Source organism: Rhinatrema bivittatum, chromosome 1 (assembly GCF_901001135.1).
Source record: "Rhinatrema bivittatum chromosome 1, aRhiBiv1.1, whole genome shotgun sequence".
Lineage (NCBI taxonomy): Eukaryota > Metazoa > Chordata > Amphibia > Gymnophiona > Rhinatrematidae > Rhinatrema > Rhinatrema bivittatum.
In genome coordinates, this window is record NC_042615.1 from 486230964 (window position 1) to 486246263 (window position 15300).

The window sequence follows — 15300 nt, forward strand, 5'->3', positions numbered from 1 at the left end:
TTCACACCAGGCAGGCAAGTTACCAAGTGGTACTCATACCCACCAGCCACCCAGTTATCTATCTTTCTAATAACTAAATTGCCAATAATGACAATCCTATCCCTTCCCACCTCGGCACATCCCATGTGAGAGGATGACTCATCACCTAGAAGGCAGGTGCTGGCTATAAGATTACTTCCTGTCATACCAAGGTGATGCTGTCTTTCCGGTCATTTTTCTTTCTCCTCAACAGTACAAGGGCTGCCATAGTGGAAGTGGGACTTTTCTGTTATGTTCTTGAAGGTTTCCTCTACATACTTATGCCTCAGCTCCTTCCAGGTCTGCCACTCTAGCCTTCAGAGATTAGACTCATTGTCTGAGAGCTAGGAGCTCTTTGCGCCAAGTGCATGCTTACAGCCTCCCACCAACAGGCAGATATTCATACATACAGCACTTGATGCAAAAGCCTGGGTAGTCCCCATGTTGCTACTGGACTGCTGTGTGCATCTTTTTGTTTTCAGTTATACAGTTTTGTCCCTTAAATTTATTTGGTATATTTGTGCTTACTCTGTTTGCCAATGACCTATAAATGATTTATTATTTCTTTAAATTTTTTTTCGGGTTAATTTGATGGTATTTGTATGAAGTCACTAATTGACTTGCTATTATGCACAGTTATGTCCCAACCCCTTATCTTTATCTTAATTAGGATTTTTGCCTAAATCTATACTCTAGGCGATGTACAAATAAAACAATCACAAAAACAAGTGACTTCAATCATAAATATTTACAGGAGTACCATAACAGTCCATAATCAGGAAAATGAATTATACTAACAAATATTCAAAATCCCAAAAAGACTAGTAGTAAGCCTGTTTAAATAGCCAAATTTTCAACAAAGTTTTAAAAGCTTTCACTCGCATCAGCTAGGCATAATGCCTCTAGAAAGGAATTCCAGAGAAGAGATGCCTTGACAGAGAAGGCACATTCTCTAGTACAGCTCAGTCTGGCATGGTGCAAAGATGTACATCCAAACGTCCTCTGTATAAGTGGGCAGTAGTGTGTATATATGTGTATATATCAAGGTTTGAGTGTGTGTGTGTAGGAACAAACACACACTACCCAGCAAACAAGTACATTTATATTTTAAAACCTGGAAATACATGGTCAAAGTTTATGAAATCTCCTTAGCTGCTTATAGTTGCGAGAGCCTAATGCAGATGATGCTTATAAAGTATAATTCAGCATGTGTGACTGAAAAACTGTCTTGGGAAAAGATGTTTGGAATATGTGAAATGGAAAAGATATAAAAACCTAATGCTTTTTAAGACAAAGATAGAGCATCTAGAAACAACACACAGACAAAACAATGGAGCCAAGAAATAGAGATGAATGTGATGAATCTTTCTAGCTCTTTATCTCACACTTAGCAGATTGCTTAGGTATTTGTGAAATAGAAGAAAGCATTATTCTGTGTCATTAGCCTGTCAATTTTCCATCTCTTCTGTAATATATAATTCATGGAATAAAATGTATAGACAGGTCAGCTGATGACAGCATCCCACGTACTGTCAAAAATTACTGGCATGGCAGTTTTGGACATCTTCCTATTCCAGGTTATTGCCGCCTCCACTTCTCCTGTATAACATCTTTGTGTATCTTCCTGTCCCCCTACAGGCGTGGAAGAGATGCAGCTGGGAAAGGAAGCAAGAAGGTGAACAAACAGGTGTGTGTTGACTTCCTGCTGTGTGGTTGTGGGAAGGGGTACAGTGCACCCAGAGAGGAAACTGATTGCTCTGTGATGCATACTTTAGAAGGAGAGGAAACTGGCTACAGAGGAGAGAACTGTGTAGCTGGGATTCACCCTAGTTAAAGAATGGATATCATACCATATAGTAATGTTAATTTTCCTAGCATGTAGCAGATGGACTCAGGACCAATGGGTATAGTGTATTCCTGATAGCAGTTGGAGACGGATCAGATTTCAATCTGACGTCAGCCCTAGTACATATTCCCCTGCAGGAAGTGCAGCTCTTCAGTATTTTCCATCTCCATAGCAGTTCGGGACTCTATGCATGCTCGCACAGCGTTAAGAGTAATTCCCTGTACGTACCGGATCAGTCCAGACTCCTGGGTTGTGCCTCCGCACCAGCAGATGTAGACAGAGCCAAACTTGTCAGGCTCCCCCTATATATACCAGGGTGCCACCCACAGCCTGTCAGTATAACTCTGTCTCCAGCAGATGGTCAGATGCCTAACCCACAGTCTTGCCTGATTCAATTAGGTGTTAGTGTATAGGTGTAAGACGGCTAGTTTTAGGTTTTTGTTTCTTCCCTCTCCTTGCGGTAAAGTTAAAAAAAAAAAAAAAAAAAAGGGAGATATTTTTGTTGCAGGTTCTCCAGAGGATCGGGCCTGAGCCTCCCAGGGGGTTGCTAGGTCCCGAGGGGGCCATCCCCCCTGGTAGTAGGCTGCTGTGGCCAAGGGTCGAGGACCCTGCAGGTGAGAACCGTCCCAGCCGAGGTGATACCGGGGAGCCTGTCTCACTCACCCCAACCAGGCCGCTTCAGCACTCGCCGGGGGACAGCGTCGTTTTTTCAAAAAAAAATTGAGGTAAGTTTCTCGCGGCGGCGGCTCGGCGGCACGGTTTGAATTTGTTTGTCGGCTCCTTCCTCCCTGATCGCCGCGGTCGGCGCCTTCCTCCCTGATCGCCGCGGTCGGCTCCTTCCTCCCTGATCGCTGTGGTTTCCGGTGAGTTGACTTTAAAAAAAAAAATTTTGATTTAGAGGTTTCAGTTTGTTTAATCTCCGGGGCGCGGACCGACCCGGCCTGCCGCGTGGCGCGGCTGGCGCGGCCTGCGGGTCGGCACGCGCGCGGCTCTCAGGGGAGAGTTCTTGCTTGCTAAGCGGCGTGGTTCGACCTGGCCTGCCGCGTGGTGCGGCCTGATCCGCTTGCGGGTCGGCGCACGCGCAGCTCACGAGGCTCTCAAGGGGGAGTCGTTGGTCACTTGACGGCGCGGACCGACCCGGCCTGCCGCGTGGTGCGGCCTGGGCGGCCTGTGGGTCAGAGCGCGCGGCTCACAGGGGTGCGTTTTTTGCTTACTCCGACCCGGCCTGCCACGTGGTGCGGCCTGGGCGGCCTGCGGCTCGGCGTGCGCGCACGTGGTTCTCAGGAGGGGAGCTAGGTCCATCGGGGGATGCGCAAACGGGTGCTCGGTAGGCCGATCGGGATGCCGGTCGCGCTGGGGGCCCCTCCCGCGGCGTTACCGAAGTGGCTACAGGCAGAGGCAGCATAAGACGCCATCTTAGCTGGTCGCCCTGGTTGTCTCGCCATCCTCCACGGGGGGTAGGACCTTCCCGCTCTCTCTCTCCTAGCACATGGGATGGGGACTGTGTTTTCGCCCGCGGGCCCTTCGGGGGAGGGAGCAGAGAGCACCTCAGGATCCACAAAGAGCAGCCCGGTGGCTCAGTGCTAGGGCTGCAGCCTCGCATGGATAAGGTGCTCAGTTCATTTCCTGGGGGATGCTACCAAAGTCGGATGCCTCCCGCTTTTATTTTGCCCATACTGCGTAGGGCTGGCGGAGGCCGTAGGTCTCGCAGGCGAACAGCAGGAGAGTCCTGGGGCCACTGCGGGATCTTTGCGGGCAAGGTAGGCTCGGAGGGCCCTCCCGCCACATGACGCCTCGGCTTCCTCAGAGGACTCGTCGGAACAGGAGGATTTAAAGAGCCTGTCCCCACCCCCGAGGGGGGTAGAGGTAGACGGAGCCATGCCGCCAGGGTCTATGAAGCGGGGCCTGACTTCGGAGGGCGAAGATCCCAGGGTCATCCCTCTCTTCCATAAGGGCGATCTTGGACTCTTCATACCAGCCGGCCTGGAGCAATTAGGGATCGCTATACCTCCGGAGAAGTCTAGGTTCGCTCCCATGGATCTGGAGGACGTCTTGGCAGTCCTGCGAGCTCCCAAGGTGGACGCAGACGTGTCAGTGGTCATGAAGTGCCCAACCATACCGGTCCTACGGCTCTGTAGGGTCTTCAGGATCGAAAGTCGGAGATCCAATTGAAGAAGATCCCTGAGGTCTCGGCTCTAGGGGTTCTGGACGGCAATTGGCAGTGATTTTCACACTCAGAGCCGGTCTAGGCTAGGCCCTACGACTTCTGGCCAATCGGAAGAGGAGGCTTGCCAGGCGGACACCGAGAACCGGTAGTGGTCTACAGTGCAGGTGCCCAGTATGATCGTCTGCGGACCTCGGCACGCTCCGTGGCTGCTACGGGCTCGACGAGCCGATTGCTGTGGGGCAGGACGAGTCGGCGGATGGTGCGCCCGGGTCCATGCCGGGGTCCTTCAAGGGGAAGCTGCGGTTCGGGAAGGAGTTGGAGAAGATGGTTTAACTTCTATGGAAGATAGTCACGCTCCAGGTCATCCTTCTCATCCAGCCCTCTCTTTCAGGGGGAAACCGGTGGGCTCGCGCCCAGGGGCTCCTTCCCCTCACTCCCCCCCCCCTTCGCTCGGGGGGGGGGAACCGGACATCAGGAGACTCTGTTGTTTGACTCTCTTCTACGAGGAATGGGCCAGGATCACGTCAGAGCGCGGAGTACTGCCGGTAGTCAAACACCATAAGGGGACGCAGACAAGCACCGAGCGGTCCAGCGAACCTTGGAAAGGCGGTTCGATCTGGGAGCAGGGGGGCCGGTCCCGCATCAGGAGCGAGGGAAAAGGACATTTCTCCAATTCCTTCTTAGTTCCATAGCAGGAAGGAACCTTCTGGCCCATACCAGATCGCAAGTGTGTCAACAGATGGCGGCGTATCCCGTTCCTCGTACGAGGGCGCCACGGCCTGCCATTGCCGGGCGGGAGTTCCCGGCATCCCTGAAACTCCCGGAGGCTTATCTGCGTGGCGGGCCCAGTGCGGATCTCCAGAAACATCTCCGGTTATTCGTCGGGGAGGACAGGCGTGCAGTTGTTCAGCCTTACGGACCATTACCAAGGGGCATAGTGGTCGTAGCGGCACAGCCGCGGAGGGAGGACCACTGTTACCCTTGTACCGGGACGGTTGGCTCTTCCGTCGCAGTCAGAGCCCCTCTGTGGGGTCGCCATCACTAGCGACTGCAGTGGCAAACGTCACGAGGAGTCCTCTCGTTCCCTCAATCACGGGAGTTTTCTAAGAGCGTTGTTCTATACTACCCAGGGAACGATATTCCGTTCATCGGAGCGGGGCCACACTTGATCCATTACAATCCGCTTTGCTCTCCCGATGGAGCCCAGTGTCTGTGCAGTCCTTCTCCCGTCACCATTGACGAAGCCAGAATGGACGGGGCTTGCCACGGATGGGAGTTTCGTTGCTCTGGGGTTGGAAGTCAGTTCAGGACTGTTGGGCTACGTCAGAGTCGCATTGGCCGATGTATGGAGAGTCGGTCCGGGTCCTCTCAGACAACGCGACAACGGTGATCTACAGCATTAGGCACTGGGGATCCAGAAGTCAGGTGGTGATATTCGAGGCTAGTAGCCTGCGGCAGTGGATGGAGCGTCACCTGCTGCGCATAGCGGCGTCTCGCGTCACAAGGGTCGGCGACGTTCAGGCGGATTTTCAGGCGCCAGTGTGTCGGTCCAGGAGAATGAGTTCTGACAGCTGGGCCTCCCATCTCATCTGCGTCTCATGGGACACTCCGGCCAGGGATCTGAGGGCGATGTTCCAGACTTGGCCCGCCGGAGGGAAAAAGGGGGCAAGTGGAGCAGATGCCCTAATGTTGCCGTGGTCCACGAGGATTCTTCGGTACGTCTCCCTCCTTGGTCTCTAATCAGCGGAATCCTTTGGCGCATGGAGTTCTATCCATCCCAGGTTGTTAGAGTGACTCCTGGATGGCCAGGAAGGCACTGGTTGCCTATTTCCTCGACCTGGCGGTGGAGGGACCGGGGTGATTGCCGTGTCTTCCGGTTTCCTCCTCCAGACTCCTATGTGTTTTCGATCAGCTAGATCGCTTGGGCGGGTGGCATGGTTTTTGAAAGGCATCGCATAAGGGGGCAAAGGCTACTTTGACGCGATGGTGCCGCCTTGCTGAGATCACAGAAGGAGTCAACTTGCTTGGCGTGGTGAGTTTGCAATATCTTCGATTCATGGTACATTGAACGGTCAATCCCCGTTACTCGGGCTTCCGTTTTCAGCTATTTGCCTTCTACAGGGTGGTTTGACACTCGGTCTATCCTGTGGCTATTCTGTGGTTACCTAAGGGTTCAGGTAGTGGTTCTCGGTGCCGTTCGGGAGTTATTAAAGAAAGATTTTAGCGGTACGTCCGGTTTGGACCTGGGTCCCGGAGGGGCGGATCACTTGCGGACTCCTTGAAGGTTCAGTGTCCTTCCTGGTTTTGGAGTGTGATCCTCGTAGCCCTGGATGCTCCTCCCTTCACATTATTTCAAACAGGCAACCTTCAGGACCTTCAGTTGAAGACAGTGGTCTGGGTGGCAGTTGCGTCTGCCAGAGGAGTGTCAGGGGTTTTAGGCCCTATTTTGCAGGGAATTTCTTGCGAATATTGGAAGCCGGGGAGACGCTGCGGGGGGACGCTATGCATGGGTCCCTTATTTCTCCCACAGGTGGTATTCTCCTTGCACTGGGACGTGGAACTTCCTTCCTTCAGGATCTCTAGGGGTCGGAGCCATTGGCAAGCGATCTGAGGAAGGTGGAAGTGCGCGAAATTTTTTTCCGCCGGTAGTTGGGGGTGTCAAATATACTCACCCCTTTTTGGTTTCTCAGGGCCAAAGGAGGAGTAATAGGGCCTCCAAGGCTACCCTGGCTTGCTGGTTGAAGGAGATTTTCGGGTCCGCATAATTCCCTTTGCGGTACATGGGTCCAGCGAGGGCTCAAGGGCTGTTCGAGGTCCCAGGCGGCGTCCTTGGATAGTGTATGTGGACCTCTACACTGGGGATTTGCAGAGCGGTCTCTCTTCGCATCCTGGTATACTTTTGTGTGTCATTATATTTTGGATGTTCGGGGTTCAAGGGATGGCAACTTCGGAGCAGGTGTTTTCTAGAGCGGGCCTCTCCGGATCCCATCCCAAGTAATATCAGCTCTGGTACATCCCAGGAGTCTGGACTGATCCGGTATGTACAGGGAAAGGAAAATTAGGGCTTACCTCCGATAATTTTCGTTCCTGTAGTACCAAGGATCAGTCCAGAGTCCCGCCCTCTGTGTTTTCTCAGTTTTCGGAGAGTCCGCTGTGTTTTCTCAGTTTTCGGAGAGTCCGCGGTGTGTGTGTTCTTTCTGTTATGCGAATGTTGCGTGATTTCTTATTTGATTAGCTATATGCTAATTTCTCTTCCGGGGCTAGTCTCTTGTTGGGGACTGTGGGCCCGGAGTTCCTCCGGTTACTAGGCCGGGGGTTTTCAATTAGTGTTTAGTTGTCAGAGTTCTGCTTTGACATTGCGTTATACTGACAGGCTGTGGGTGGCAACCTGGTATATATAGGGGGAGCCTGACAAGTTTGGCTCTGTCTCCATCTGCTGGTGCGGAGGCACAACCCAGGAGTCTGGACTGATCCTTGGTACTACAGGAACGAAAATTATCGGAGGTAAGCCCTAATTTTCCTTTTTACCAAAGAAAACCAAATTAAGAAGAAATCTTACCTCTACAGACGAGCCCTGCTCTCCTGCGGTGGAACCCATTGGGTCCCTCCCCCAGTTGAGAATTCCCGAGGTGATTTACACAATCCCTCGGAGGTAAGCCTCGGCCCGGCAGCCGACCCTCGGCAGGGACCTAGCCCCCGACATCGGGTGAAGCTGAGAGGCAGCGGGGGCAACTTCGGCGTGGCGGTGAAGGTATTTTCCCTCTCCCCCCGCAGCCGGAGACCAGGAAGCACCGAGACAAGGTAAGGTAGAAATCTATTTAAAAGTCTCCAGTCTACGAAGCTCGAGGAGTCTCTCAGGTTGCCAGCCGGGACCAGTGCCACCGGGTTGATCTGCCCGAGCAGGGTTAGACCCCAGTCAGATCCGAGGGTCCTCCCACATGGAGACCCTCCGAGGTGGTCGCCATATTGTCCGCCATCACCATTTTGATCTGTTCACTGCCCTGTCCGCCGTTCCGATCCATGCGCACAGAGGCGAGCCGTGTGCACAAATACGTTGTGCGTACAATGTCACGCGCCCAAGTACCGTGCGCACAAGCTACGCTCATAGCCACGCGCTTACTGTGCCGGGCGCATAACTCCGATCTGCGCGCACAACAGCACGCATGTCTCCCTGAGCGCGCACCAACCTACTCGCACAACTTCAACACCGGAGTGCACAACGGTATTTTACGTGCACAAGCCATGGCACCACCGGAAAAGAAACTCGAGGCTCAGGGCCTTTGCCCAGCATGCCACATTAGAGCTGCACAGCATGAGGATGCCACGGCACTGTGTATATAGTGCGAAGAGGCCCTAGGGGATCCATCTCATGACCCTCCCCAGCCGGTACCGGGTTCCAGCCTCTCGAACAGTACGCCAGACCTAGCATTGCACAGCGGGCCCCCCCCCCAAAACGAGGCTCCCCAGGGACATGGCACCCCTTAGTCTAAACCCAGCATCTATCTCCTGGGTGGAATTCTTCAAAGGTCTGCATACCTTCGTCCATATGCAACCGAGGCCTCCAATATTATGGCCACAAGCTCCACCAGAGGACCTCAACATCCCGGGACCCCCTATGGCCAGGGAAGTGATCCCACCGCCCAGAAGCCACACCTTCGGGGACACGGACAACTCGGATGAGGATTCAGAGCCCCTGGAGGGAAGGGGAACTCCCTCCGGGGACAGAGCCCCACCGAACTATGAGACGCTTCTTCACCAAGGACGAGCTTCCAGACCTGGTCACACACAGCTTAAAAGAGCTTGTAATCCCGAGCACAAGTGCCTCAGGGGAACCTAAGACGAACCCCCTACTAGAGGAACTCCGTCAGACTTCCCGTCATTTCCCACTATTACAAGCCTTCCAGCAATTAATTAACCTGGAATGGGATGCCCTGGAAGCTACATTCAAAGGGGGCGGGCTTTGGCAGCCATGTACCCTCTGGACCCAGCTGCCAAAGATCTCCTGGCATGTCCGAGAGTGGATGCCATGGTCAAGGATTCTTAAGACAGACGTCTGGAATCTATCCTCAAACAGTCCTTTGACGTCGCCGCTATGTCTTTAGACATCGAGGCCTATTGTGCCGTGGTGACACGTGCCTGCTTATCACAGACCAGGAACAACACTCCTGGGGAGGCCCGTAAACTAGCAGTATCATTCCTCCCGGACGCCGCTTCTCATCTGGTGTGCACCGCAGCTAGAGATGTGTCATCCGCCGTGGCAGCCAGAAGACAACTCTGGCTCCGAAACTGGTCGGCCAACTCATCCTCCAAAACGAGACTCACAAGGATGCCTTTCAAGGGAACACTCCTGTTCGGAAGCAAACTAGAGAAACTAGCCAACAAATGGGGCGAGTCTCCACTGCCGAGGCTACTGGAGGACAGGAATAAGAGAAACCAGCGATCCTTCCCCCGAACCCCCAGGGGCAGAGGATCACAGCGCTTCAACACATATAGAAGCACATATCAAACGGCCCGCCCCGCAGGCCGAAGCCAGTCCTTTCGGAACAAGCACAACACAAGGGGAGCCAGCTCAGGCCCAGGCCCTAGCCGCAGTCCAAAATGAAAATCAGCCGACCCGTCCAAAGGAAGAAGCCATAGGGGGCAGACTTGCCTATTCTACCAAAGATGGGTCGAGATAACTTCGGACAAGTGGGTCCTATCCATTATTTGAGAGGGATATTACCTGGATTTCCACCACCTCCCTCCGGAGAAGTTTGTGGAATCCCCCTGCCACAACCCTTCCAAGAGGATGGCAGTGGAAGCTACACTGACCAGATTGCTAGCCTTAGAGGCTGTAACACCGGTGCCTCCATATACTGCACATTATTCCACCTATTTATCGTCCCCAAGAAAGAAGGAATGTTCAGACCCATCCTGGTCCTCAAGGCGGTCAACCATCACCTGAAGATTCCTCGCTTCCACATGGAAACCCTACGCTCTGTAATAAGGGCGATACAACCGGTAGAGTTCCTTACATCCCTGGATCTGTCGGAAGCATACCTACACATTCCGATCCATCAAGAGTATCAACATTTTCTACGCTTCTCGATCCTGGACCGTCACTACCAGTTCCGGGCACTACTATTCGGGTTAGCCACTGCACCCCAGACATTCACCAAGATCATAGTGGTGGTGGCAGCAACACTGAGGAAGGAAGGAATCCACATGCACCCTTATCTAGACGATTTGCTGATCAGGGCAAAATCCCCAGAGGAAAGCCACCAGGCAACCAACAGTCAGAACTCTACTGGAGAACCTCGGGTGGTTGGTCAACACAAACAAGAGCTGCCTGCAACCGTCCCAATCTCTAGAATACTTGGGAGTCCAGTTCGACACCAAACAAGACAAGGTCATCCTGACACCGACAAGGAGATCAAAACTGATGACCCAGTTACGAACCCTGTTGAGCGAACTTCGCCCCATAGTATGGGACTACCTACAAGTCCTCGGCCTTATGGCATCCACACTGGAAGTAGTGCCATGGGCACGAGCTCACATGAGACCCCCTACAACCCTCACTACTATCACAATGGAATCCACTGTCCCAGAACTACACTGTACGTTTGCAGCTTCCAGACAGAGTTCGGGCCCAATTACGATGGTGGCTACAAGAAGGCCATCTGAGCCAGGGAACGAGACTATCCTCCCCAACCTGGATCCTGCTCACCACAGATGCCAGCCTACGAGGATGGGGAACACACTGTCAGGAGCTAACCGCCCAAGGGCAATGGAACAAAGAAGAGTCGGGATGGAACATCAATCGCCTAGAAGGCCCGGGCAGTCAGACTAGCCTGCCTACGGATTCGGTCACAGACTCCGAGACAAAGCGGTCAGAATAAGGTCGGAAAATGCCACAACAGTGGCCTACATCAACCATCAGGGAGGAACCAGAAGCCAACAGGTGTCTCTGGAAATAGACCTCCTAATGTCATAGGTGGAAGCAAATCTTCAAGAGATCTCGGCCGTCCACGTTGCCGGGAAAGACAACGTTGCTGCGGATTACCTCAGCAGAGAAAGTCTAGACCCAGGAGAATGGAGGCTGTTGACCACAGCATTCCAACTGATAGTAAACTGTTGGGGAGCACCAACCATGGACCTCCTGGCAAACCGGTCCAACGCCCAAGTGCCCAGTTTCTTCAGCCGCAGGCGGGAACCCCAGTCCCAGGGAATCGATTCCCTGGTACAGACCTGGCCACAGGAGACTCTGTTATACGCCTTCCCGCCGTGGCCCCTATTGGGTGCAATCATCCATAAGATAGAACACCACAGGGGACCAGTACTTCTGGTGGCCCCGGACTGGCCAAGAAGACCGTGGTACACAAACATGCGAAGACTGCTGACAGGGAGCCCTCTCCCGCTACCCTCTACACAGAGACCTGCTCCAACAGGGACCGATCCTCCACGAGGATCCAGCTCGATTCTCTCTTACGGTCTAGCCATTGAGAGGACTTGCCTGAGGAAGAGCGGATACTCGGGGGCAGTAAATGACACCCTACTCCGAGCACGCAAGTTCTCCACATCCCTAACATACATAAGGATTTGGAGAGTATTCGAAGCCTGGTCCGAGGACCGCAATATCATACCACGCTCAGTCAAAATTCCTGCGATTTTGGAATTCCTGCAGAACGGCCTACAGAAGGGATTGTCTCTCAACTCCATCAAGGTACAGGTGGCCGCATTGTCTTGCTACAGAACCAAGGGCGAGAGCGGCAGCATAGCCTCTCACCCGGATGTCTCCCGCTTTCTGAAAGGAGTCAAGCAGATCCGACCACCCCTAAAGTGGCCGATGCCTCTTTGGAACCTCAGCCTGCTCCTAGATTTCCTAGCAAGAACCTCCTTCAGACCTCTCCGCAGCCTGTCTCTCTGACTATTAACATTGAAGACAGCCTTCCTGCTGGCAGTCTGTTCAGCCTGTCGTATATCCGAGCTACAAGCACTGTCCTGCCTGGAGCCGTTCCTCAGACTCACCCCAGGAACCATCCAGTTACGCACAGTTCCGTCGTTCCTCCCCAAAGTGGTGTTTCACTTCCATCTCAATCAAACCATCTTGCTACCATTGCTGGATGAGCATAAGAATTCGGAAGAGGCTCGAAGTCTACGCCATCTCAATGTCGACAGACTCCTAGTCAGATACCTGGAAAGGTCGGAATCCATACGAAAGACGGACCATCTATTCGTCCTTCACAGCGGGACGAAGCAAGGGGAAGCGGCCTCGTGAGCAACCATAGCCTGCTGGATCAAAGAAGTCATCAAGGCGGCCTACGTAGAAGCAGGCAAGCCACCGCCTTTACAAGTCAAGGCCCATTCTACCAGAGCCCAGGCAATGTCCTGGGCGGAACCAAGATGCTGTCACCCGCCGAGATCTGCAGGGCGGCGACATGGTCCTTCATCCACACCTTCTCGAGGTTATCACCTGGATGTTCAGGCTCAGGAGGACACAGCATTTGCAAGGGCAGTACTAAGTGGGTCACAGGCAGCCTCTCACCCGGCTCAGGAGTAGATTTTATACATCCCATTGGTCCTGAGTCCATCTGCTACACACTAGAAAATGGAGAAATTACTTACCTGATAATTTTGTGTTCCTTAGTGTAGACAGATGGACTCAGCATCCCACCCACGGCTGCCGTTACTCATGGAATTCTCGGGTGACATCCCCGAGAGCAAGTGATTCACGGGTAAGCCATGCTTTCCTTCAGCTAGGACACCCATCCTATCGGGTGTCGACGTTTCTCGGTTGAGGGCACTGGCAATCTCCAGCTATAACCAATTCAACCGGTTTAAATTAATTAAGTTAACCAATTTATAAAGTTAATCAAGTTATTCAAATTATTCAGTCATACATATATCCACAATGCTTTTTGAGGAGAATACTGAAGAGCTGCACTTCCTGCAGGGGTATATGTACTAGGGCTGACGTCAGATTGAAATCTGATCCGTCTCCATCTGTTATCAGGAGTACACTATACCCATTGGTCCTGAGTCCATCTGTCTACACTAAGGAAAATGAAATTATCAGGTAAGTAAATTCTCCAGTTGTTGTACCTGTTTTTTTCAGATGATCAGGTGAGTCAAAAATATAATAAATGAAACATAGTATTTGTCTTTTTTAGACCTCTCCAGACGGGGTGACCAAACCTGCAGAACTTATCGACCATCGGAGCCCATCTCAAGTAAATGGGAGTGGGAACAACAGCGTAACTGAAGGTGAAGAGGCAAGCAGCCCAGCGGACCTAGTATCACAGTGTGCCTTATCTAGAGACAATGATGCGTGCAATAGCAGCAACAGTAATGTGCACGTGAGTGCATTGAGCGAAGAAAGTGACTGCTTACAGGATGAGAAGTTAGGCTCATCCGTCCTGCAGAAGGAGGAGTGAACCCCTGGGCACCTGGGACATGTGTGGAGACTGGTGGCAGACCTGAGTCTGGTGGAAGCAGTGGGGGCTCTGCAGGAAGAGTGAGAAAAGAGGGAGAAGCACCTAAGTTCACACCTAGCGCTCTTCTGCTGAGAACAGTGATTTTATGCACACTGGCTGTGGTTTCACTTGGACAAGGTCATTATTTCACACTTTGGTGGAAGGGAGATGTCCAGGAAATCCCACTTCCATCCTATCTGGAATAATGGCCAAACAAAGAAGTGCCGTTTTATATTTTTGATGTGTATATGATGGTGGGACAGGGGTAGAGAAGGAAGAGAGTTTGATTCTCTTTCTCCCCTTCCCTGCTTCTTTCAACTCATGAATGGACACTAAGGTTTTACAGAAGATGAATGTAACTAGAGAGACATGCTTTGTGTGGAGGGTTCACTACATACTAAAATCTCAGCAGGATTGAGGAATTAAGCTGTGTTTGCCTTACTGCCTAATGGGATGTGACCTTGTCCATTTTCTCCCTGATTCTCCATCTGTTAGGAATGGAGAAGGGGGCATTTTGAAGAGATGCATTTCCCTCCTTCATGCATATGAAAAACCATCAGTATTATCACACATATTGGGGGTTAGGGTGCCAACTATTGTAGAATTAATGCTGGTACCCACTCACAACAGAGCTTACCCTACTGTGCTCTCCACTGTAGACTCGGTCTGAGGTAGTCTGTCTGCCATTCAGTTCTCTGTACACGTTTGCAGCATTTTATTTTATTTTATTATTTTTTTTTCTATATATATAGCTATATATATATATATAAAACAGCCTTTGTACACGGGGGATTCCTGAGCGTGCGGAGGTATCTGGGCAGATTTTTCCTGCCTGTGGACTGGTTTGCTTGTGACAGTGAACGCATGATAGATTACTTGGTCTCTGCTGCCCCTCTCTTGGAGGGGTGACTTGGACCTTCTGGACGCAGGCAGCAGAGAATGTGTTTGTCAGATACAGGATGAGAGGTGCAAGGAAAAGAAGAGTGTATGTGTGTGCATATACCTACAGTGGCTGTGTATGTATACATGTATGCATACACATGCATATATATATGCACATAAAATGGTGCACTCACACTTTATATATTGAGAGAGAAAGATAAAGCTATATTTATATATAAATATATATATATATAAATATAAACCTGTCCATGTCCCATGGTGAATGGCATTACTTCAGAATGCTCACACTGGTATTGTGTGGTGAGGTGTTTTTTTTTAATGCCAAGAACAAAGAAAGTTTAAAAAAAAATACTCTAATATGAAAAACTAAACATTTTTAAGTCTCGGGCCCTAGGTTCATCTGTATTATCAGTGTTCCTGGGGTCTTTAAAAAAAAAAAAAAAAAAAAAAAGCAAAAAACAGGTCAACTTGATCTGAATAGCAAGCACTTAAGAGACAAATGAATCTTCTTATTCTTGACTCCGAGATGTGTGGAGATGCACCCTGTCTTGTGGCCCAAGGAGTGGGGGAGGTTGAAGGGGATAGTGCTGGGAACACACACACATACAATATATTTTGATCAGACACTGCATTCTGTTGCTGTGACTGCTTTTGTACAAATAAGGCTGTACCATTAACGAGTAGAGGGATGGAAGAAAAATTTTCAGCCCCCTTCCTTCCTTCCTGGATTATTCCATATGTTCAATCACCTAAGCCTAATATCTCATTCATCCATCTAGTGAGAATTATCTCTGAGGCTGATAAAATGGCCAGCTTCCCTGGCCACAGTTACTGTGACAGTGGCTAAGAGCTTCCTTTTACCTCTTTCCCCTTGGAGAAGAGGTTCTTCTAGAATTTCACCTTCTACATTTTTC

The 15300-nt window shown here is 51.4% G+C and overlaps 1 protein-coding gene across 1 annotated transcript in view; it reads left to right on the top strand.

Moving 5' to 3' along the window:
* Positions 1-14849, top strand: part of FAM120C (family with sequence similarity 120C) — a 385399-nt gene extending 370550 nt beyond the window's left edge. Inside the window, 2 exon segments of the mRNA XM_029607874.1 lie at positions 1657-1705; positions 13181-14849. Coding sequence (XP_029463734.1) covers positions 1657-1705; positions 13181-13444 — 313 coding nt within the window. The 3' untranslated portion in view covers positions 13445-14849.
* Positions 14850-15300: the final 451 nt, after the last annotated feature.